Here is a 24,366-nt window from a genome sequence, read left to right as displayed (position 1 = left end):
TTCATTGCACCAAGCTTCAGTTTCCCCATCTGTAAAATGGGAACAGTAATAGTACCTACTTCTCAGGCTGTTTGCAAGGATTAATTGAAATGTGTTAATACATTTTAAAGTGCTTAGAAGAGGGCCTGGGGTATAGGAAGTGCTAAAAACAATTGCTAAATAAATCCAATGAAGTAAAATAAAATTGGTGTGATTATTAATTCATGTTGTGCTATAACCTACTTTAAAATAATGGCCTACAATTATTTGGTTCAATGCACTATACATTCGGTTTAAAAGATCACAACAAAAGAACAACACGACTTTCTCTTTCTCACGATCATTTATATAGGTAACATGCAATCCAGTTCCTTCTCATATATAAATTTCCCCCTTTGTAGTCATAGTGTTGTCACACTGTTATCCCACAGTTCCACATTTTATAGGAAATGTAGTTTCTCTTTCCGGCTTTTGTTGCCTAAGGTCTAATCTTGCAGACTTATTATAGCAAAATGTTGCTCAATTTAGCCCACCCAGTCTCATGAGACAACAGACTGACCCAAACACCCCCGAAGGAGAGAAACTGAACAGAACACGCACACAACCCACACTGCCTTGTGTTCATTTTGTAACGTCAAGCTCTGAAATTGGGTCAATAGTCTTGTCATCCCTTGTCTGTGCATTACATTTTCTGAATTGTGTATGTGTTAGGAACTTTGGTTAGATATTCTCTGCATATTTTATTCTTTGGAAATCCTCCAACCTCCACCTTTAAGTAACAATGACTTTTGAAATGGTCTAAGCAAAAGGAAAAATCTCATTGGCAATGTTTTGCGCAGTGAGGGGAAGAGAGGAAGTTAGAAAGAAAGGCCTGTGGTGAGGCCAGGGTATAAGGCAGTGCTCTAAAAGCATGTGTTCTGGGGTCTCATTGTCTGGGTTTGAACCCCAGACCTGCCTATTCTAAGTTGAGTGACTTGAGCAATTATTTATTGGAGCTTCTGTTTCTCCTCTGTAAAACAGAGATAATGATAATGCCTGCTTGACAGGAGCAGCCAGCTTCCAAGGAGTCTCCCAATGATCACCCCTCCTGGTACTCATGGTTTTGTGGAGTGCCCTCCTATTGTATTGGGGTTGCTCTGTGTGACCCAGTGGAATATGACAAAAATAGTTGTATATTATTTTCAAGGCTCAATTGTGTTAGCAAAAGGCAACTTCCCCATGGCTGCCATTTCCTCCACTTTTAGAGAACGGGAAACTTCAATGACTCCCTGCCCTGATCACCAGGCCAGGGTAGACGAGATGGCCCCAGTGCACACAGACATCTTGTGTAAAATATGAGGCATTCATTCTTCAGAAAAACACCACGGGGTTCAAGAAGTGTGTCCTAGTCCATTCAGGCTGCTATAACAAAATACCAGAGACTGGGTAGCTTATGCATAACAGAAATTTATTTCTCATAATTTTGGAGGCTGAGAAGCCCACAATAAAGATGCCAGCAGATGTGATGTCTGGTGAGGGCCTATTTTCTGGTTCATTGATGGTGCCTTCTTCCTGTGTCTTCACATGGTGGAAGGGCAAACAAGCTCTCTGGGGTCCCTTCTGTAAGAGCACTAATTCCATTCACCAAAGGCCCCATCTACCAATGCCATCACCTTGGGGGTTAGGATTTCAACATATAAATTTAGGGGGTGACACACATTTAGCCCGTAACAAAAGATGAGATTTTTTCTGAATTTGCTTTTTGTTCCTAACTTTGCTTATAACTGTCAACCTCATAAGAAGTATTTTCCCTCTCAAATACCCATCCAAACTTTACACATTCATTCATTAGAGGTTTCCAAAGTAGTGTGGACATAGGCACACAGCAATTATTTGGATGCAGGTGGAAACTACTAAATCTTTAAGATTATTTATGTACTTGGCTTCACAAGCATAATTTGTAAGATAGAATTATAAACAACTATATTTTATTCTTCTACTGTCCCTTTAATTTTTCTCAGTGAACTGATATTTCCTCTGCCCCTGGATAAACCTTGTGTAGTCTCATGATTTTTCTGGATTCTCAGATAATTACAAGTTCTATGATCATGTTTCATACATTGCAGCCTTAATTTAGAAGTTAGAATGTAAGCATAAGTGAGTGCCTGAGTCAGCTAAGGCTGCCAAAACAAAATATTATAGACTGGGTGGCTTAAACAACAGATAGTCATTTCTCACAGTTCTGGAGACTGACAAGTTCAAGTTCAGACTGTGAGACGATTCAGTGTTTGACGTGGCCCCTTTTCCTGGCTTGTAGATGGCCACCTTCTTACTGTATCTTCACATGGCAGAGACAGAGAGTCTCTCTTCAAGTCTCTCTTCTTCTTATAAGGGCACCGATTCCATCCCAAGGGATCTACCCTCATGATCTCATCCAAACCTAATTACCTCCCAGACCTCACTTCCTAATACCCTCACATTTGGGGTTAGAGTTTCAATACATGAATTTGGGGGAGACTTAAACATTTAGTTCATAATATTCTGTTCTTTGTCCCTCTCAAAATTCACATCCCCCTTGCATTTAAAATACATTCACTCCATCTTAACAGTCTCAAAAGTCAACTCATTCCAGCATCAACTCCAAAGTTTAAAGTCTCATCTAAATATCTTCTAAATCCAATATGAATGAGACTCAAAATTCACCCTAAAGCAAAATTCCTTTCCAACCGTGAATCTGTGAAACCAGACAAGTCAAAATACAATGATGGAACAGACTCAGGATAGATATTCTTATTCCAAAAGGGAGAAATTGAAAGGTAGAAAGGGTTGACAAGCACCAAGGAAATCCAAAATCTAGAAGGCAAACTTCATTAGGCCTTAAAACTGAAATACAATCCTCTTTGGCTCAAAGAATGCTCTGTGTGTAGGCCAACTGAGGTGGTGGTCCTCCCTTCCAGAACCACTGGAAGGTATCACCCCCATCTTTCAGTGGGGTGTCCCTGCTTCTTCAGCTCAGCGTAGCACTGCCCCTATGGCTCTCTGTGAGTGCCACACCCACATGACTGCTGAGTAGCAGTCCCACTCTTTGAAACCAAGATGGAGGCAGCCTTGTTCCCAGGGGCCTGTGCACTCTGGGCCTGTGGTGGCAGTAGCAGCCCTGATGATGTCCGAATTGCCTTTGGGACCCTTCCTCTCTTTTCCTGAAGGATATTGCATATTCACAGCCTGACTTCATTCCATCTTGTTTTCTCTTTTCCTTTTAGTCCCAACTGTGGGGACTAAAGCATTATTTCTCCTGGAATAATCCCAACTCTATTTCTGGCTTCTGTTGAGATGGTTGATTAGGTCCATAGTTCATACTCCCACTACTCTCCTTATCAGATGGGTGACCAGCCACACTCTTAATAATATCTTCTTGGCCGGGCGCGGTGGCTCAAGCCTGTAATCCCAGCACTTTGGGAGGCCGAGAAGGGCGGATCACGAGGTCAGGAGATCGAGACCATCCTGGTTAACACGGTGAAACCCCGTCTCTACTAAAAAATACAAAAAACGAGCTGGGCGAGGTGGCGGGCACCTGTAGTCCCAGCTACTCCGGAGGCTGAGGCCGGAGAATGGTGTAAAACCGGGGGGTGCAGAGCTTGCAGTGAGCTGAGATCCAGCCACTGCACTCCAGCCTGGGCGACAGAGCGAGACTCCGTCTCAAAAAAATAAAAAATAAAAATAATATCTTCTTTTCTTTTTTTTCTTATTTTTAAAAATAGAGATGGGGTCTCACCATGTTGCCCAGGCTGGTCTTCAACTCCTGAGTTCAAGTGATCTGCCTGCCTTGGCATCCCAAAGTGCTGGAATTATAGGCATGAGCCACCATGCCTGGCCTAACTCTTCTGAACATGTTTTCTCATTTTTTTTTTCCAATAAGGACAGGCTAAGAATTTTCCAAATCTTTAAGTGCCAATTCTTTTTTGATTAACAATTTCTTCTTCAATTCATTTCTCTCTTCTTGATTTTTACTATCAGTAGCCAAGGTGAACCAAGCTGCTCTTTCAACACTCTGCTTAGAAATGGCCTCATCCAACTATCCAGTTTCATTGCTTGAAAGTTCTACTGTCCACAAAACACTAGAACATGAACACAATTCAGTAAGTTCTTTGCCACTTTATAAAAAGGATTTTCTCCATTGTCCAATAACATGTTCATCATTTCCATCTGAGGCCTCACAGAATAGCCTTTGCCACCTATATTTCTGCTAGTATTCTGTTCATGATTATTTACGCATCCTCAAAGAAAGCAGATGGAAGTTCTTTTTGAGTGCTCACCAGAATCATCTTTAGCAATTTTTTCACAGCAACCTTGGCTTTTTCTAGCATGTATCTCAAAACTCTTTTAGCCTTCACCCATCGCCCTGCATCATCACTGCTTCCACATTTTCAGAATTTATTTTAATTAAAAAAATGTATATAATGTAATCCAGAAGATCCAAAGATATCCCTTATGCACCATATGGATGCCAATTTCACCATGCAAATTTCACCATGCAAATTCTTCCTCCCTCTGAACTACTTTGGCCTTTATTATTATTATTATTTTAATTTTTTTTTTTTTTTTTTTTTGAGATGGAGTCTCGCTCTGTCACCCAGGCTGGAGTGCAGTGGCCGGATCTCAGCTCACTGCTAGCTCCGCCTCCCGGGTTTACGCCATTCTCCTGCCTCAGCCTCCCAAGTAGCTGGGATTACAGGCGCCTGCCACCTCGCCCGGCTAGTTTTTGTATTTTTAGTGGAGACGGAGTTTCACCGTGTTGGCCAGGATGGTCTCGATCTCCTGACCTCGTGATCCGCCCGTCTCGGCCTCCCAAAGTGCTGGGATTACAGGCTTGAGCCACCGCGCCCGGCCTTATTATTTTAATTTGAGATTTAGGAGGTACATGTACAGATTTGTTACATGACTATATTGCATAATGCTGAGGTTTGGGGTGAACTGTCACCCAAATGGTGAACACGAACATAGTACCCAATAGGTAGTTTTTCAGCTCTTTTTCCTCCCTCCTTCCCTTTCCCCTTTTGGAGTCCCCAGTGTCTATTGTTTCTATCTTTATGCCCGTGTGTACCCCATGTTTATCTCCCTCCCACTTATAAGTGAAAACATGCAGTATTTAATTTTGTTTCTGTGTTAATTCACTTAAGATAATGGCCTCCAGCTGCATTCATGTTGCTGCAAAGGACAGATTTTTTATGGCCATGTAGTATTCCATTGTGTATATGTACCACATTTTCTTTTCCAATCCATCATCGATAGGCACCTAGGTTGATTTCATGTCTTTGCTATTTGCATACATTGGTTATAGCAGCACCCATCCTGGTACCAATTTCTGTCTTAGCTTGAGCTGCCATAGCAAAATAACAGTGAGCAACAAGAAAGATTAGCAGACCTAATAATTCTCCTACTCCAAGATAAGATGAGTGCATTAACAAACAAAACAAAATAATGATGACAAATAAGATCTGACAAAAGGTGCTCCCCATGCAAATCATACGATGCTTATTTAAAGTAAGGATTTACATTGACCATTGTTAAGAGTAAACCTTGCCCTCAATGTATTTTACATCTTGAGATATGATTAATTAGCACATGTAAAGAACTTGCAAACATTTATTGAGGGTGTGCCCACCTTTTTTGCTGATATTGGTGAACAATAACAAAAATTAGAACCCCCTGTTTTTTATTTCCATGCAAGCCTCACTGCTTCCAGGAAGATGCCCACTGATGTCTCCATTGAGCTCCTACAGCGTTTGTGACTGCTTCACCTGGATACCCTTTGATTATTCAGTCTCCCACACTGATCTTTCGTGGTTTCATTTTATACTCCCCATTTTCCCAGTACGTTTGCAAACTTCCCAGGGACAAGTGCGCGACCCTGCTGTTTATACCCACAAAAGGTGTCTGATAATTCACCGTAAGTGTGTTTATGCCTGCCATGAGTGCCCACTTCCTTTTGGCCTAGAGTTCGGGAGTTCTAGAATTGTTCCTCTCCAAGTGAAGACCAAGGAGTAGAGGATGAGGAGAGGGAGAAGAAAAGGTTGAAAAAAAAAAATCAAAGAACCTGGAAGGTTTGTTCTGTTAGACTTTGCAAAGAGCAGCAGAAAAAGTCAAATCTATCACAAAATATAACTTGATTTCTGATATTATATTATTCTAGTTCAATGATTCTATGAAATAAAGAGGAAAACATTTAAGAAGTGAGAGATGAGAAGTTCCGGGAGCCGGCGCGGTGGCTCAAGCCTGTAATCCCAGCACTTTGGAGAGATGAGAAGTTCCAGGAGCCGGGCGCGGTGGCTCAAGCCTGTAATCCCAGCACTTTGGGAGGCCAAGACGGGCGGATCATGAGGTCAGGAGATCGAGGCCATCCTGGCTAACACGGTGAAACCCCGTCTCTACTAAAAAATACAAAAAACTAGCCGGTCGAGGTGGCGGGCGCCTGTAGTCCCAGCTGCTCCGGAGGCTGAGGCAGGAGAATGGCGTGAACCCAGGAGGCGGAGCTTGCAGTGAGCTGAGATCTGGCCACTGCACTCCAGCCTGGGCGACAGAGCGAGACTCCGTCTCAAAAAAAAAAAAAAAAAAAAAGAGAAGTTCCGGGAAGCCATGCCTGCTTAGATAAGCAGCACCCTCTGCTTCCATGGTGTGTCTTTTCGTTCTGCCATCTTTCCTACTTTTGTTCCTTCCTTTCTCCATTCCTGTCTTTTATTCCTTTTGAATCTTTTGAGGACTGCTATGTTGTTTGTACTGAGCTGGGGGCTGCAACAGAGACAACAGAATTGTAAGGTATACCTGGAAGAAACTGCCCCCTCCACTTCTTTGGGAACAGAGTGAGAGAGGTATAAAAAAACAAATAAAAACTAACCAGACGGACAAGAAATATATACAGTCGATTCTCATGATTTGCAGTAACTACATCCTAGAAAGTTACCATAAACATTGCATTAGTGAATGCTGAACCTTTGCTCCCAGGGAAAATACAGTAAGTAGGCTCCTGAGAGCCTCTGTTCACATTTTCGTCAATCAATACAAAATCACATGTATATGTTTTTCTGTTTAAAGACACTTTTGTAATATATAGTTGATTCATTAACATTGAAATCACAGCCAACAGCACTGTAACTCATGCTTGATGCAGCTTATCTAACACACATACTTTCTCCCTAAAGCACATCGCCGCCTTCTTGCGCTTAACCCTAGACAGCACTTCAGCACCCACTTGGGGAACATTTTAAACTGCAAAATCACCAATGAAAAGCACAAAAATGTATAAACAAGGTGACACTAGACTGCAAAAAGGACACTTGTTTACAGTATAAGCGCAGAAGCAAGAAGGCAGAGGGTCACTTTGTTTAACCTCAGTTGAGACTGTGTGCCTCTGGAGACTCAAATTTTTCACAGCTCTGAGTGTGTCCAAGAGTGACCACAAAAGCTCTGTAAATATTGATTTTGGGATAACAAATAAATTTTAGCAAGTAGGCAAACTTGTAAACGCCAAATCCATGAATAATGAGGATTAACTGCATACACATATATGATATATACATACACATACATACATACATACATAGGTATGTGACATTCATGGTCAAGAAGAATTAATGACCAAATGAGAGAAAAACACACCGGGAATATATCTATGGAGAACGGGGGCAGTGAGCAGAAGTGAGAGAAGTAGGTATGGAGGGCCTTCCAGGACTATGCATTGGTTGGATAGAACTGAGTGGGGTGTAGGGTGTGTGTGAGGAAGAAAGGAGAAGGGGGCTGCTTTGGAAGCCAAGGGGAAGCGGCTGGGAAGGGAGGAGGGGCCAGGTCTCAGAGGTATGCAGAAGTGCTCGGCTGGGTTTAAGAAATCCTGAGACACGTGTCGGAGAGGGCAGAGAGCGAGTGAACCATGTGTCTCTTCCACGGGTTTACTCAACTCTGAATTTCAAATAAAAGAAGTCTTTTGTAAGAAATGACAAAATAATGGTTCCTCAAATATGGATTTGTAGATGAGAAGAACATTTAGGAGGAAAGCATTTTGGGTTGGCCTTTGCTCATGAAAATGTTATTTCCACGGGCAAACAGGGATAACCTGCTCTGTTGGCAGAGCAAGAGAAGCTGGGCTCAAAGCCAACAAATATGACACAAAAATAGGACTTTTGAAAATGAAACCCTGCAAACACTTATCAAAACCTACTTGTGCTTTAAGTAATCAGAACAAAAGGTGTAAGTACCTGCTGTGATGAAATGTCACTGCCTACTTAGTGGGAAAAATATAAGCTGAGCTGGAATCTCTGAGTCAGAAAGAAACAGGTACAACAAAGCTTGCAATCAGGCTTACCTGGAAAAGAAACGGAAGTGAATGAGAGGAAAATCAAGTATGACCAAGGCCAGCAGTTGTAAAGAACTTTTTCTTGTAACTTGAAAACAGCTTCCCTCCCTACTTCATCTACTTTTAACTCCTACTCAAGCTGGGGTAGGGAGAAGGGTGTTGGATTTGTGTCAACAACTGCAGAACCAGGTTGCTGCAATGCAGTGAATGTTTCTGGACTGGTGCAGGGGTCTTAAAGGAAATCTCCTGGCAGGGTACAACTGTCTAAACTTCAAAGCAGCATGTCAAAACCTGGCTACAATCTGTTCAACGAAAGACATGTACTGCTATGGAGCAGCATCATTCATAATAATAACTCAGAACTGGAAATCACCCACATGTCTATCCAGAGTTGAAAGGATAACTAAATCATGGTATATCCACACATAGAACACTGTACAGCAGTGAGAATGCACAACCTAGATGTACACACAACATTATGGAGAAATCTTGCAAAAGGAATGTTGAGCCAAGGAGCCAGGCATGACAGAATATACTGTATGTGTCTGTTTATGCAAAGGAAAGATAAATAGCCAAACAGGTCAAGGCAATATGCTATTGGAAGTCAGGCAGCAGTTACCCCTAGGAAGCAGGATTTTATAGAGACTGAAAGGGAACTTAAGGGAGGCATCTAGTGCAGTGGTGGTAATGTTCTGTTTCTGATCTGGGTGCTGATTGCACTGGCATGCTCCGTTTATAAAGTTCAGTGAGCTATACACTTATAATATGTGCATTTTTATGAATGGATAGTATGCTTCAATAACAATGTTTTTGAAAGTGTTTACCATTAGTTGGGGGGTGGGCTGGCAAGGGCATTCTGTATCGCAAACAAACATATTGCCTGGTGGCATCAGAGGACACGGGCAGGTGCAGAAGGTGGCTTTTTCTTTGCTGCAAAGTCAACACAGAGTGAAACACTGAATAAAAGGATGCCTGGAACCTCCTGTGAAATCTCATTTGCTCATTTATACACTTGTTCATTCATACAACAGTCATGTGCTGAGAGGGAGAATATACAGTCAGGATCTTAAAGACACACCATCTAGTAGGGAAGGCTGACTAGTAAACTGACAATGATGCAGTGTGGTAACTTCTTTGTTGAGGATAACACTAGGGTATTAAGAGACTACTGATTTGGGGGTCCAGGGCAGTGGACCCCAAGAGAAAGAGTCCTGACATGTTTGATTAACACTTGAACTGAATTTTCTCCAATGCCCCAAGTATTCTTGAGCCTCTAAGGCAGTGATCTCATTTAAAATGCACACAGATCACCTGGGGATCTGGATAAAATGTGGATTCTGATCTAGTAGGTCAGAGCAGGCCTGAGATTTGCATTTTTTTTTTTTTTTGAGATGGAGTCTTGCTCTGTTGCCCAGGCTGTAGTGCAGTGGTGTGATCTCAGCTCACTGCAAACTCTACCTCCTGGGTTCAAGCAATTTTCCTGCCTCAGCCTCCCAGGGAGCTGGGATTATAGGTGTGCGCCATGCCTCAGACTCAGCCTTCCAAGTAGCTGAGATTGCAGGTATGCACACTACGATGACCAGCTAATTTTTGTATTTTTAGTAGAGACGGGGTTTCACCATGTTGGTCAGGCTGGTCTTGAACTCCTGACCTCAAGTGGGGCCGCCCACCACGGCCTCCCATAGTGTTGGGATTACAGGTGTGAGCCACTGCCTCCGGCCAAGATCTGCATTTCCGATGAGGCTTCTAGGAGGTGCAGATGCTGCTGCTCTTCAAACACACTTTGTGAGGCCTAAGAGAGAATGCCATGTGATGGTGGGCACTGTCTGGCTCCAACTCAGGACAGCTTGACAGCCTATTTGGTTCAGGCCAGTCCCTCCCAAGGACACAAACAGAGAAATAAAAGACAGAACTGTGTGGGAGGAGACATGGGTGGCTGGGGAGGCTTTCCAGACTCTGTGGTCAACCATGGGGTAGGGTGGGGTGCCAGAAAGGGATCTGGGAGGAGACCACTTACGCTATTTTACAAAATTAGCAGAACTTTTTCTCGTGCTTCTTTCATTTTGGCTTTTCCAACTGCCCAAACCTTGTTTTGTTTTGTTTTGTTTTTGAGATAGAGTCTTGCTCTGTCACCAGGCTGTAGTGTAGTGGTGCGATTTTGGCTCACTACAATCTCTGCCTCCTGGGTTCAAGCGATTCTCCTGCCTTAGCCTCCCAAATAGCTGGAACTACAGGTGCATGCCACCATGGCTGACTAATTTTTATATTTTTAGTAGCAATGGGTTTTCACCATATTGGCTAACATGGTTTCGATCTCCTGACCTGGTGATCTGCCCACCTTGGCCTCCCAAAGTGCTGGGATTACAGATATGAGCTGCCGTGCCCTGTCCCAAACCTTTTCTTGACATGCACAACAGACTGGAGATGCGACTATAAATATAGAATTCGTGTGCATGGCCGTACAAGGAAGGAGAAATTTCACAGAAGATGGAGAAACTGGTCAGGATTGCCTCAACTATGTTGTAAGGTGAACATTAAAAAGGTGGCTGAAATAATTTCTTCTATTTGCTCACACACTGAAGGGAGGAAGAGAAGGGTGTCATATGCACCTTTTTGTCTTAGCGATGGAGATTCTACTAGACTCTAGCCCAGAATAGAGGGTGGGGGGCAGAGTCCTGAAGGGGAGGAGGAGAACCCTGCCAAGGTTGTGGGAAGAGTGGGAGCGGGAAGAGCATGCAGGCTCAAGGAAGGGCAAGAGAGTGCAGAGAGCTTAAACACTTTGGTTCAGCATGGCTGACGCAGGGTGTGTCCAGCCACTCAAGTGGAAGCTGCAGAGCCCCATGGGGCCAGTGGTCGACACTATGTAGTCCACAGGAAGTCAGCAAAGGCTGCTTTTGTTTGTGGTTGGGGATTCCAGTGACCTTTATTTTTTTCATATCAATAAATAACCTTTTGACTGCGAAATATATTCACATTAAAATTCAAAAGGCTTACAAGATTATTCAGTTGAAATATCTACCTTTCACCTCAGTTCCTTGGCCTTCCTTCTCTGTCCACACAGGCAAACAATACCATGAGTTTCTTGAGCATCCCTCCGGAAGTATTTTATGAAGATATGAACAAATTTTTAGAATAAATTCTCTTCCCCCTTTCTACACAAAACAGTGAGTCATCTATAGTCAGAATTTCATCAGGCTTCCTGACCACACCATTCCTTTATTTTTCCAGATGTCACTTGTCATCCAAGACATGGACTTTCTTGGTTTTCCTTCTTCATCAAGGCCATTCCTTTCCAGTCTCCATGGCTAGTTTCTCTTTTTCCCCCTGTGCCATCCACATGCTAAACTCCCAAATGTGTACCTCCAACCCAGTTCCAGCTTTTCTTCTGGACTCATATGTCCAATTGCCTACTCAGCAACTCCCCTCGAATCACAGACACTTCAGATTGAATATGTGAAAGATTGACAGTTGGGCACAGTGGCTCACACCTGTAATCCCACTACTTTGGGAGGCTGAGGCAGGAGGATGGTTTGAGGCCAGGAGCTCATGACCAGCTTGGGTAACACAGCAAGACCGCTGTCTCTAAATAAGTAAGTAAATAAAATTAGGGGAAAAAAAACGACTGGACTCCTGAATTTACCCTCCCCCACTCCAGTCTGCTTCTCCCACAATCTCTCCTTCTCAGCTAATCCTACTACATTTTCCTGGTTTATCAGGTCAAAAGTCTTGGCATTACCCTTGACTCTGCCCTTTCCCTCATACTCCATATCTAAACTGCCAAGAAATCCTAGTAGGTCTGCCTTCAAAATTTATGCTGAATTTGATCACTTCTTACTAATGCTACTGCTGACTCCTGTGTCCAAGCCACCACCATCTCTCACCTGAGAATTGCTCTCCCAGCTCCTACTTTTGTTCTCTCTCCAGTCGGTTTTCCTATAATAATTACCAATAAAACTTTCTCAATGGAAAAGACCTACATGTTTATCTTTTAAAGCAACAAGGGAAGAGGGCAAGAGGATACATGGGCTTGGGAGTTTATTTTCTCTCCTCCTGTCTACATCTCCTCTAGTCTGTCTCCCATGCTGCCACAGAGCAATCTTTCTAAAAGACAAGTGCCGACCATGCATATCCTGGTTAAGACTTGTCGACTTCTTGCAGCCTTAAAGGTAAGTTCCAAGCTCCTTCCCAAGGCATGTGAGGTTCTTTCGAGTCCCTGCCTTCCCCTTCAATTCACCTCCCGGGTCTACCCGACAAGTTCTCACTTTGCCAACTACTGCAGGTTGCCAGTCAGGGAATTTTCCAGGCAGAATGTGGAGAAAGCAAAGAGGAGCAACATATTTCTGGAGAAATAACACATAAGGAAAGACGTGGAGTTGTGAGATAGGCTGACGTGAAGGTGCAGTCCTGTAACCAGTTACAGGAATAGTGACTTTTATTTTTTTCCTAAGGAGAAGGCCTGGAGGTTATCACCAGACCAACTCAAAATTACAAAGTTTTCCAGAGCTTATATACCTTCTAAGCTATATGTCTACATGTAAGTGTGCATTCATCAAAAGACATAAATGATTAACGTCTTTTCGTCTGTAACTAAGGTCTGAGTCTTGAAGACCTTTGGAGTGTCAGTAAATTTACTTAATCTAAATGGGTGCAGATGCTGGGGTGATTACTCTGATCTTGTCTCCTGCTAAATCAGGGAGGTTTGGGGAGTTCCTTCAGACTCCCAATGAACTTGTTTAACCATGCTTTAAGGTTCAGGAAAGGCCTGGGCACAACTCTTGGTGGGCTTTTGTTACATCCCAGCCTTTGTATGGGGCACCGGCTTTTAATATCGAACTTAACCACTTGGTTAGCACTGAAACAGTTGTTATTGAGGCCTGCATTAGTGAGACCTGGCCTGCCACACCAGGCTGAGATGGGCACACTGCTTGAGCTCAGGAGCTCGAGACCAGCCTGGGCAACATGGCAAAACGCTGTCTCTACAAAAAAAAAAAAAAAAAAAAAAAAAAAAATTGTATATATATGTACATGCAAAAATTAGCTGGGCGTGGTGGCTTGTGCCTGTGGTCTCAGCTACTTAGGAGGCTCAGGTGGAGAATCACTTGCATGCCCAGGAGACAGAGGTGGCAATGATCTGAGATCATGCCACTGCACGTCAGCCTGGGTGACAGAGCAAGACCCGGTCAAAAAAAAAAAAAAAGGAAAAACAAAAAGAAATGTTTGATTTAAAACTGGGGGTTTATACTACTTTGGAGATAATAAGCTGAATGATTTAACTTGGTGTAAAGGGGGATACACATTTCTTTTCTAGGTTTTTTTTTAATTGATATAAAAAGTGTATGTATTTATGGGGTATAGTGTGATGTTTTGATGCATGCAGAGGATACACATTTCTGCAAAAAAGAGGCAAGAGGCAGAGTTTAATCAGGAGCTAGCTAGACCACATAAGCAGGCAGAGTGAAGGGAGAAAGCCATTCTGTTTAAATGGCAACATGGTCTCGAAGAGCACCCAAGTGTGCAGTCCAGAAGTACTGCTGCAGTCTTCCATGTCATTTTTCAGAAAATTAGGATTCTCAACTCTTACAAACATCAAATGCCAAAATAACAACAAAAAAGTGAACTTACACAAGAAATGAGACTCATCTTTCATTTTAATATAATTTCAGATTTAAAAAATCATAAAAGCATACAAATATAATAGTATTATAATATACTGTGAATACTCGGTTATTTAAAAAAGTTTGCCAAAGCTTTCTTGAAAGAAAAAAAAAAGCCCACATTCATCTTTTAATCCCTTGGATTTTACGCCAAAAATTATAGTATTTGAAAATGGGCCTTAAATCAAAAAAGGCAGATAATATCAACCGGCGATGTTAGTAAGACCTTGAAGGATTTTCAGCAGGGGAGTGAGATGTTACGTTAGAAAGAATGCTCTAGCAGATAACACAAGCAAGAAGGAAGAAAGATCTGTCCACGATAATGTGGTGGAAAACCAACAGATAAGGGCAAGTATCTGGGGCAAAACTGATAAACTCACCCAACTGAGACCAGGAGTCTTGGGAAAGATTGAGTTCTCTGTAGAGGACAGAAAACCCAAGATAACACTGTCTTAAACATAGTAGAAATTTCTTTCTTTCTCAAAGATAAGAAATTCAGAGCAGTTCACATGGGGGTTCCACGATCCCCAGACACCTGGCTATTTCCAGCTCATAGCTCCTTCTACTTTGCTCCTCCACCACTCTCAGCACACAGCTCCAACCTCATGATACAACATGGTAGTTAGAGCTCTAGCCATCAATGTATCTTATCTACCTTCCAGGAAAAGAATAGAGCAAAGGCTAAAAAGAAAATAAAGTTACTGTTAAGGACACTTCCCAGGAGTTGTAATTGACAATTCCACTTACATCCCATTGGGCAGAACTTAATGACATGGTCTAACTGCAAAGAAGGTTGGGAAATATCTACTTCCGGGTGGCCATGTGTCCAGCTAAACATGGAAGGTTTTACTACTAAGGATGAAAAGATATATAGGTATTAGGAGACAACTAATGATCTCTGTCACGCCAGATGTATACCTGGAGAGGAAAGAAGTAAGGCAGATTATTGAGGAGTGTGTGAGGGCACTGCATTAACCTGTAGGATTTTGTACCTTCAGAATTGTTCTTTTCCAAACACATCTCTACTTCTGGCCCCATGCCTTGATTCTTGCTAAGTCCATCTGAAAATCTGCCCACCTCCCACTCCCCATACTCAATCCTACCATTTTTCCTATTAATATTCTGCTCATCCTTCAAATCTCATCTCAAATGCTACGTCAGTCATGACATTATTCTTGACCTTCCCCAAAGAGATAGAACTTGTCCCTCTAGAATTTCATGTATAGTTTTCCTTGGGCCTTAGTCTCCTCTTAACACCATGTTGTCTTAGGTCATTAGTATAGCGGGATACTAGCGTATAAATTATCCAAGAGGTAAGACAGAGCCTTTCCCAATTATTTTCTAGGCAGCACAATGTAGTAGAATGCATTTAATAAATATCTGCAAATTACACTGACTATTTCAAGAAAGGAAAGGTATATGTAAAGGAAGGGGAGAAAACAATGCAAAGTCTTTTTGCCCTTTTAAGGGAAGCATTTGTGCAACAATTGAAATTTCCCGTAAATGCATTTCAAAACATATGATCTTTGCTAATGTTGCCATTCCTTTTTAGAAGCCTAATTTGGTGTGACTTGTTTTGCTGTACAAACCATGGTTGCTTCTCATTTCCCAGGTTGTCTTAAAAGCTCTTGCTAACACAAGGAAAAGTAACATTAAAGTGGTTAAAATAGACAAAATAAAAGCCAACAGCAATAATCCTATTAGCTAACATGTAATAAATGCCCAATCTGTGCCAATCACAATGCCAAGCAGTTCCCATACTTTATCTCATTTCATCTTTTCAACAACTCCATGGGCCACAGGTGCCTCAATTATCCTGAGGGGAATTGAGGGATTAAGTAACATTTCCAGGTGAACAACAGGGCTGGAATTCTTCCTGTTCATATGGCTCTATAAATATAGGTATTATTTCTTTTCATAATATTTTATATAGATCGTCTTTTCATCTTTAAGTCTCCTTTGGTAACTAGACCCTGATATTACTCTTCTTTTATTATTGTTATTACTATTATTTGTAGAGACAGGGATTTACCACATTGCCCAGGCTGAACTTGAATTCCTGGGCTCAAGCGATCTGCTTGCCTCAGCTTCCCAAAGTGCTGGGATTACAGGTGTGGGTCACTGTGCCCAGCCTTACCCTTCTTTTATAGATGCAGTGGAAAGCTTCATTTTTGGAAGCATTCTCAATTTCCCATTGGAGATCAATAATACTCCAATTGCTTGTAAACTGCGAATTTTGTACATTCTATATTTGGGGTGAGTGGCATCTCACAAAACAATTCCTACTGTGTATTTACTATTTGATGACTATATTAACGGAGGAATTTATTTGTGGTTGTCTGTGGATATTTTCATTTAAACACAAGTGGCATAAACTCTGTGGGTTCCTGGTAATCAATAATAGAAGGTGATAATGATGTTTTTATTCAAACAAACTACCCTTTCTCCATACTAGATAAAGAAGATGATTTGATTGTGTATCATTTGAATAAATGAATTCTATGGCATCTATTGTATTTGTCACCCTAGATTTGGTGACCTCAAAAAATGTGTGTGACTCCGCGTGGTGGCTTACACCTGTAATCCCAGCACTTTGGGAGGCCAAGGCAGGTGGATCCCTTGAGCCCAGAAGTTTGAGACCAGCCTGGGCAACCTGGCAAAACCCTGTCTCTACAAAAAATATAAAACTAGCCAGGCGTGGTGGCGGGTGCCTGTAGTCCCAGCTACTTGGGAGGCTGAGGCATGAGAATTGCTTGAGTCCAGGAGGTTGAATGTGCAGTTAGCCGTGATCACGCCACTGTATCTAGCCTGGGCAACAGGACAAAATCTTGCCAAAAAAACACAAAATGCAAATATTGATCACAGATTCTTACACCCTATGAATTAGGACCTATGCAGGTGTAAGGTATTAGAATTCATAGTTTGGGATTTTTTTTGGTTTTATTTTGTTTTCCTTTAGTTTGCAGGGGCCAACACAAGGATATCCAGAAATATAGCCGTTTATTTTGTTGTTGTTGTTGTTGCTGGAGCCAAATTTCGTCAGTTTTGATAGAGAATTGAGCCATACTAGCATCCTCCATCCATCAACTATCCCCCACACCTCTGAAATTTTTACTTTTGTCTTCTATCTCTACCTTTTTGCCTCTGAGTCGATCCTCCTGTAGAAACTTTCCTCTTCTCCAGAAGCCCTTTCACCTCTATATCTAAACATGTTAAAGTTTCTCTTGCCCTAAAAAGCAAAAATTTAAAAAATACTTTCTTGGCCGGGCGCGGTGGCTCACGCCTGTAATCCCAGCACTTTGGGAGGCCCAGGTGGGCAGATCACAGGTGAGGAGATCGAGACCATCCCGGCTAACACAGTGAAACCCCGTCTGTACTAAAAATACAAAAAAATTAGCCAGGCATGGTGGCAGGCACCTGTAGTTCCAGCTACTCGAGAGGCTGAGGCAGGAGAATGGTGTGAACTTGGGAGGTGGAGCTTGCAGTGAGCCGGGATCGCGCCACTGCACTCCAGCCTGGGCGACAGAGTAAGACTGTCTCAAAAAAAAAAAAGAAGCTTTTTCAATGCTGCATTCGTCTCTAGCTGCCCCTTTATCTTCCCTTCTCACATTGGCCAAGCAACTTGACAGTGGTTTATGCTCCACCTCCCTCTTCTCTTAATTGCTCAATCCACCACTCTCTGGTTTCCATCTTCAACCAAATCACAACAGTAAACAAAACCACCACCTTCCCCACTCTCACCCCACTGCCAAATCTAGAGAATTTTCACTTCTCACTTTGGTGGTCCTCTGGACTGCATCTGGTATTGATGGCTGGCTCTTCCTGGTTTATTTCATAAGTTTCTCTTCCTCTAGCCCTTTAAAAAAAAAAAAAATTCTGGTGTTCTCTCAGCTTCCAACCTGTTTTCATTACCCTTATCTTTACACACTCTTCTTGGGTTGAGCTTACCCACTGTCATAATTTGATTCACCATGTTATGTGACATGGTCATGTCTACCTGACACTTCCCCAGAGCTATGGATTTAAATATCCAAGTGACCCATGGACATCTCCGCTTCGACCCTCACAGGTTCTCAAATTTCACATGTCCAAAATTGAATTTAGCGTCTTCCCCTTAAATCTGTCTGATTTAGTTTGAATATATGTCCCTACCAAATCTCATGTTGAATTATAATCTCCAGTGTTGGAGGTGGGGCGTGGTGGGAGGTGTTTGCGTCACAGGGGCAGATCCCTCATGGCCTGGTGCTGTCCTCGCCACAGTGTCTTGTAGGATCTGATTGTTTAAGAGTGTGGCACCGGACCCCCCAATCTCTTGCTCCTGCTCTGGCCATGTAGAGACCTGCTCCTTCTTTACCTTCTGCCATGATTGTAAGCTTCCTGAGACCTACCCAGAAAAATACCGGAGCTATGCTTCTTGTACAGCCTGCATAACTGTAAGCCAATTAAACCTCTTTTCTTATAAATTGCCCAGTCTCAGGTATTTATAGCAATGTAAGTACAGCCTAACATACTGTCCTCTTCATATAGACTACTACCTCTGGTTAATGACTAGCCAGCCACTGAAGCCAAAAGACTGGGCCCCCTTAGTCTCCTCTCAATCTGTGAATCCACTTACCTAAGTATTCCTACCATTCATTCCTTCCTCTCTATCCTAACTTACTACTTACCTATGTCAGGCTCCCAGCATCTTCTGATTGAGCCATTTTAATAGTTTCCTAAATCTCCTGCTAATGGTTTTACCACATTTTACAACATGAGTCTAACCATGCGTTATCAGTCCCCTGCTGAAAACTCTTCAATGGGTCCCCCATTAATGCACCCAGGATTAAAAGGTCACCTGTTTAAGGTCCTTCGAAACCCAGCCTCTTCTAATTTTTCCAGTTTTAATTTTGAGGCCCCACCCTAAAGGCAATGCATCCTTCAATTCTCCTTCACCTGCCACAAGGGCCCCAGAGCTGAGCTAGACGTCCCAGCTCTGCACTCCCATTGCGGCCAGTGCATAACTTTTATAGAAATTCATTAGTTTTCTAAGATGAGAACGTTGGCTTTCTCCGTTTGAGAGCTGCAGGGTCTGGGGATGTCCATAATAAACATTCAAGCTGACAAAACAACCGTTTAAACCTTGAATTACTTGAAACATGTTTAAATCTTGAATTGCTAAAAAATAAAACAAAAACAACTCTCGTGCCTCCCCGTCGGGGAATCGAACCCCGGTCTCCCGCGTGACAGGCGGGGATACTCACCACTATACTAACGAGGAACCGCACGAAAACATTTCTTCTGATAGGCCTTTTCTACGTTTTTGCTCCGCCCGGCCCTCGCTACATGCACCCACCGATGACCCGATTTTCTTACGTTTGCCACCACAACTTCCACGGAAGTTGAACAGAACCAAAATGGTAGTGTTCTGTTTTATCTCCCCCTCCCCTTCTCATCATTTCCCTCAGGCCACCCTTCTTCTAACTGCCCGGACTCCCCTTCTCTTCTTCCCCAGCTCCAGCAGCACTCTCGGTCCCCCTCAACACCCCTAACACACACGCTCCCAGGTAGCCAAGCGCCCGCTTCCGCGCGGCACCATGGAACTTGTAGTTCCTTCACTCATCCGCCAACGCTCGTCTGACTTTAAGAAACTTCCTTTCCCGGCGTGCACGGTGAATCCCTCCCCTTCTTCTTTACCTCTATCCCTCCTCCTCAGGTTCTCTATCGACGAGTCTGGTAGCTGAGCGTTAGGGTGGAGGTCGCAGTGCGGTGTGATCCCCCAGAGCCATGCCCGAGGTAGTGGATACCTGTTCGTTGGCCTCTCCGGCTTCCGTCTGCCGGACCAAGCACCTGCACCTGCGCTGCAGCGTCGACTTTACTCGCCGGACGCTGACCGGGACTGCCGCTCTCACGGTCCAGTCTCAGGAGGACAATCTGCGCAGCCTGGTACAGTGGGGCGCCTGCCCAGTGCCCGCCTCTCCCGGGCTCCCTGCCCCACGCCCCTAGTTCTTGCGGGCTCCCGGATCTGCGGCTTAGCCCGCCGCGGCCCCTGCCTAGCCCCACGTCCCTGTCTGCTCTTCTGTAGCCCCCATCCAACTCATATTGTGCATTTCTCTTCGGTCCCCAGATCTGCCACAGCACCCCCTCTCAACCCCACTTAGCCTCTGCATCCCTTCCCTCACCCCCCACTTTCACGTCTGTCTCCTCCGCCCCTCGCCCCGATCCTGTCTCCGAGGTCCCTGGGCACATCCCTCGCCTTGTCCACTCCTCTCAACTCACCCAGCCCTAGGTGTCATCTTTGCAATAGCCCCCATAATTTTAGTTCCCAGCTCTAATCACCCTATGGCCTCCCCATTGCCTCGGCCTGCGGTCCAGAACCCCCTTCCTCGGGCCCCAGACTTTTCCCAGCCCCCAGCGCATCTTCTTCAGTCAACAATCTCACCCAAGTCTCAGATCCCATGTCCTGTCGATCCCTGATCCCACGGTTGCCTCCCAGGAACCCTTATTTCAATCCACAGGTCTGCAGGGCACCACCCATCCGTCTCCCTCCCAGTTCCCTGGATCTCCCTGCTAGTCGTTCTCAAGCCCCTTAGGATTCCCAGCCCCGGGCCGGGCAGGCCTCTTCTCTCCCCGCTACTTTGAAACTAACAGTCCCGTCTTGCTAACTCTAGGCGCAGCTCTCTTCAGGGTCCTTTCTACTTTTTCATCTTACCAACTTTCTTATCTTCTAGTAATTTAAGGACGGGTGGGACATTCACGTTTTCTAAGGATGATTCAATACGCTTTATTAATAGTTGGTTCCAAGGAGCCAAGTAGTTATTTCACTTAGAAAACACATACTTCTACAAACTCTGTAACCATTGGAATGAAGAAAGGTTGTAGATTCATGGAATATTATTCAATGATTTTACCTGTATCATATAACCTATATTTAATGTTCTTGCTCAAATTGCCCGATAGTATTTGGTTTGTACTTTTCACCTGAAGAATTTCATAGAAGAGCATTTTAGAAATAAGAGGGTCAGGAAAAGACTGCCAAATTCGGCTTCTTCACCAGGGCAGAATGCTACACGTGTATTTTACACAGTATAGCATGGTGAAATCTACTAAAGCACATCAATAAGCAATCAGATCAGATCGGGCAGATAAGAATTGGTGGCTTTCAGGCCTCTTTTTCCTATTTGTGTAGGAAAGATCTGCATTTTGATTTCATTAATATGAACTAATAAGTACTTAACTTTCTTACTCTTTGGCCTTCAACATTTTGCTAAACTGATTGATTTGAAAAATAGGTCGATTCCTCTATGTACGGATACGTAATCACCAAAAGTACTATAAGAAAGAAAGATAAGCAAGAAGGCATCTATTTCCTTGTAGATCGCACTTTGGTCTTCTTGAAGTACCATGCTATCTTTAATTGCAGTAGCAACTTTGCCTGGGCAGGGCTGAAGTCCTGTTTCATTGCAGTTTCAAAACTAAACACCGCATGTTCTCACTCATAAGCGGTAGTTGAACAATGAGAACACACGGACACAGCGAGGGGAACATCACACACCAGGGCCTGTGGGGGGTAGGGGCCTAGGGGAGGGATAGCATTAAGAAAAATACCTAATGTAGATGACAGGTTGATGGGTGCAGCAAACCACCATGGCATGTGTATACTTATGTAACAAACCTGCACGTTCTGCATGTGTACCCCAGAACTTAAAGTATAATAATAAAAAGAAGAAAAGCCACACTATGGGACTGCCATATTTGAACATGTGTTTATATGTCCTACACTCAAAAGTACTAGAGATTTAAAAATTAAGCAATTCAGGAAACTTGTGTTCAGATGTGAATGATTCCAAACCAAAACCGAGGTTGCTAGTGGAAGAAATTTAAAGAGGTTTTTCTAATATATGGACAGCAAATTCTTCCTTGAATCTTTAGCTGCAACATATATTTCAGAAGAAATATTCCAGTTGGTTTAAGATATAATAAAACCTTGACTAAGCCCCAAACCCACTCAGAGCTCTCAGTTAACTGGAAAGTTCTTGCTCTTCACCTTTATTTTAAAAAATTAAATTATAAACTATGCTGGAAAAAAATGAAAATTTTTATAGCTTTCTGCTGCTTAATATGACCTCACACTTACCTCTGTTTTGTAAAATAAAAACTTAAAAAAAATTATTTGAAGTGCAGGTGTACATGTGCAGGTTTGTTATATAGGTAAACTTGTGTCATGGGGGTTTGTTGTACAGATTATTTTGTCACCCAGGTATTAAGCCTAGTACCCATTAGTTATTTTCCTGATCCTCTCCCTTCTCCTACCCTCCACCCTCCAGTAGGCTCCCATGTGTGTTTCCCCCGTGTGTCTATGTGTTCTCATCACTTTTGTAAAATAAAAACTTTACCTCTGTTCTATAAGTAAGCAAGAGTCAGGATGTTTAAATTTTGAGAAGAATGTCCCAATCTAAAAATCTGCTCATTGTTTTCACATTCCCCAAATCTAGAAAAAAGTAAGATTTAAAAATTGTAATTTCTGGTTGGCATGTCTGTTTAGCAAGGAATTATAATAATGTTAGATGTTATACAAGGAAGGCAATTTGTAGTACAAAGTGACATCTGTTTATAATTGTTTGCTTATTTATGACAAAAGCCTTAGACCAGGAGCTTAACCTTATTAATTAGTTAATTAATATTTATGTAAAGTTAACTTGTTTCTTTCCTCCACTAGATTGTGGACTCTTGAATGTAGAGACTGTGTTTCATAACTCTTTGTATCTCAACTAGTATAGTCTATGTCTGGCATGTAGAGGACATTCAAAAGGTTGATTAATGGATGATTTCAATTAGAAAACAGATTAGAAAACAGTACCTAAGCTTAACATGGGCTACATTGATAATAGTGCCAGCTGAATTTCAGAGGTGAGATGGAAGACCCAGTGCCAGTGCTGAGTCAGGAGAGACATCATGTCTTCTTTTCCTCTCCATTCTTGGAGTCTGTGATGTTGAGGAATGCTGAAGGAGCTTCAATTGGACAAATTCTCAGCTTTCTAAAATTCTTTTCAAGTTTTGTTTTATTTACACTGAAGTTTGATCCTCCAAATTTATGATAACTTTCAAACATTTTTTTTCTTTTCACTGAAACTTTCAGAAATGTTTAGGTCTTCTTTTGGTTAGTGGCTTGAGGTTTTAGTGCCATGGCCAAGGCAGAAGTCAGCAGTTAACAATAGGTATTTATGACTGCAAACCATCTTGTCTTCACTAAGTAAATGGCTCAACTGGGAATCAAATCAAGGTAGTTTTTTAGTTTTAGTTTTGTGTTTCACACATAAACCTATGCTTTTTTTTCTTTTCCATCATATCCCTGCACATAGCAAGTAGAAAATGTAAATACAGACATCATAGTGAGGCATAAAGCTTTTTTTTAAAAAAACTCTCCTTTGTTCTAGAAAGGATTGAGACTGCTTGAAGCAACATATATAGTATAAGATTAAAAATAATTACATAATTTGGAGGAAGAGAGATAAGGATAGGTGAAACAAAATCTATGGCATAAAGCCCTCTGTACTTTAAAAGAAGTGGGCCACAAGGTTGACATGGAGCTTCCTACCGGCCTGTGCAAAAAAGGAATCAGATATCTATTCCATGGCAACTGACCAGCTACTGAGAAGTACAACTGGTTTTTGAGGGGATGGAGGTACTGTTCAAAGAAGATACTGTGAAACATAATAAATTATATCCTATCATTAGTAAAGCTGTTGATGCTTACCACGTTTCTTAAAAAGTACTACATCCAACTTGTCAACGATCCAGTTTTCTTTTTCTTTCTTATTACAGTTTTTGACTATTTTTTAAAAATAACATCACTGAAATTTGAAGGGAAATTTTAAAAAGTAGTTTGCAAATGATAGTTGAGGCTTAGGACTTGAGATACACAGCTTAAACATTGCAGTTTTTGTTTTCTCTTGGTCTAGGACCTCCTTCATGCATTAATTGACACCTAGTGTTTTTGAGGCAGAGTGCTAAACCCTGGGAATACAGACCTAAGTAACATTCTCTGTTTTAGAACCCTTAGTCTAATGGAAAAAGAAACCATTATAATGCAGTACAGTAAGTATTATAGGAAAGGGTAGGGCCAACTGCTATAACAAACACAGGGGATATCAAAAGATTTCACAAAAAATAGTTGTCACCATGACACTTCTGATTCTGAACAGATTTGGAAAATTTAGGCAATATAGAAAACAGACTATGTTCCACTGGGAAATGACCCAGTTAATTCATCTATATGAGCATGTGTTGTTATAAACACAAGATACTCAAATTAAGTTTTTAAAACAAGTTAGCTATTCTGAATAGCTATTCAGAACTAGGTACTAGACTATGAAGAGACTAGAGAGATACTGGGATATGAAGGAGTAACCCTATTTTTTTTTTTTT

General features: G+C 42.4%; 1 protein-coding gene, 1 long non-coding RNA gene and 1 other non-coding gene across 6 annotated transcripts in view; 1 reads left to right on the top strand and 2 right to left on the bottom strand.

The window, feature by feature from the left end:
- Positions 1 to 3,792: 3,792 nt before the first annotated feature.
- On the bottom strand, positions 3,793 to 19,445 carry LOC111555216. 3 transcript variants are annotated; one of them, XR_002735487.2, is made up of 5 exons: positions 19,203 to 19,445; positions 17,736 to 17,815; positions 9,130 to 9,235; positions 8,208 to 8,314; positions 3,793 to 4,076 (listed from the first exon to the last, which is right to left on the bottom strand). It is a non-coding gene; the product is annotated as an uncharacterized LOC111555216 (long non-coding RNA). The 3 variants fall into 3 exon arrangements; XR_002735484.2 differs by lacking the exon at positions 3,793 to 4,076 and adding an exon at positions 6,590 to 6,747; XR_002735462.2 differs by lacking the exon at positions 3,793 to 4,076 and having other exon boundaries at positions 6,590 to 8,314.
- Positions 19,148 to 19,219, bottom strand: TRNAD-GUC. Its single transcript has one exon. It is a non-coding gene; the product is annotated as a tRNA-Asp (tRNA).
- A 143-nt stretch (positions 19,446 to 19,588) lies between the features above and the next one.
- LTA4H (leukotriene A4 hydrolase) overlaps positions 19,589 to 24,366 on the top strand; it is a 36,815-nt gene continuing 32,037 nt past the window's right edge. For both annotated transcript variants that reach the window (XM_023230949.3, XM_023230858.3), the window contains exon 1: positions 19,589 to 19,884. In XM_023230949.3, coding sequence (XP_023086717.1) covers positions 19,726 to 19,884 — 159 coding nt within the window. In that variant the 5' untranslated portion in view covers positions 19,589 to 19,725. The remainder of the gene's footprint in view (positions 19,885 to 24,366) is intronic.

The sequence above is a fragment of the Piliocolobus tephrosceles genome, chromosome 10, assembly GCF_002776525.5.
Source record: "Piliocolobus tephrosceles isolate RC106 chromosome 10, ASM277652v3, whole genome shotgun sequence".
NCBI lineage: Eukaryota > Metazoa > Chordata > Mammalia > Primates > Cercopithecidae > Piliocolobus > Piliocolobus tephrosceles.
Note: the sequence above shows the minus strand (reverse complement) of the source record. Positions and strands in the feature narration are given on the sequence as shown.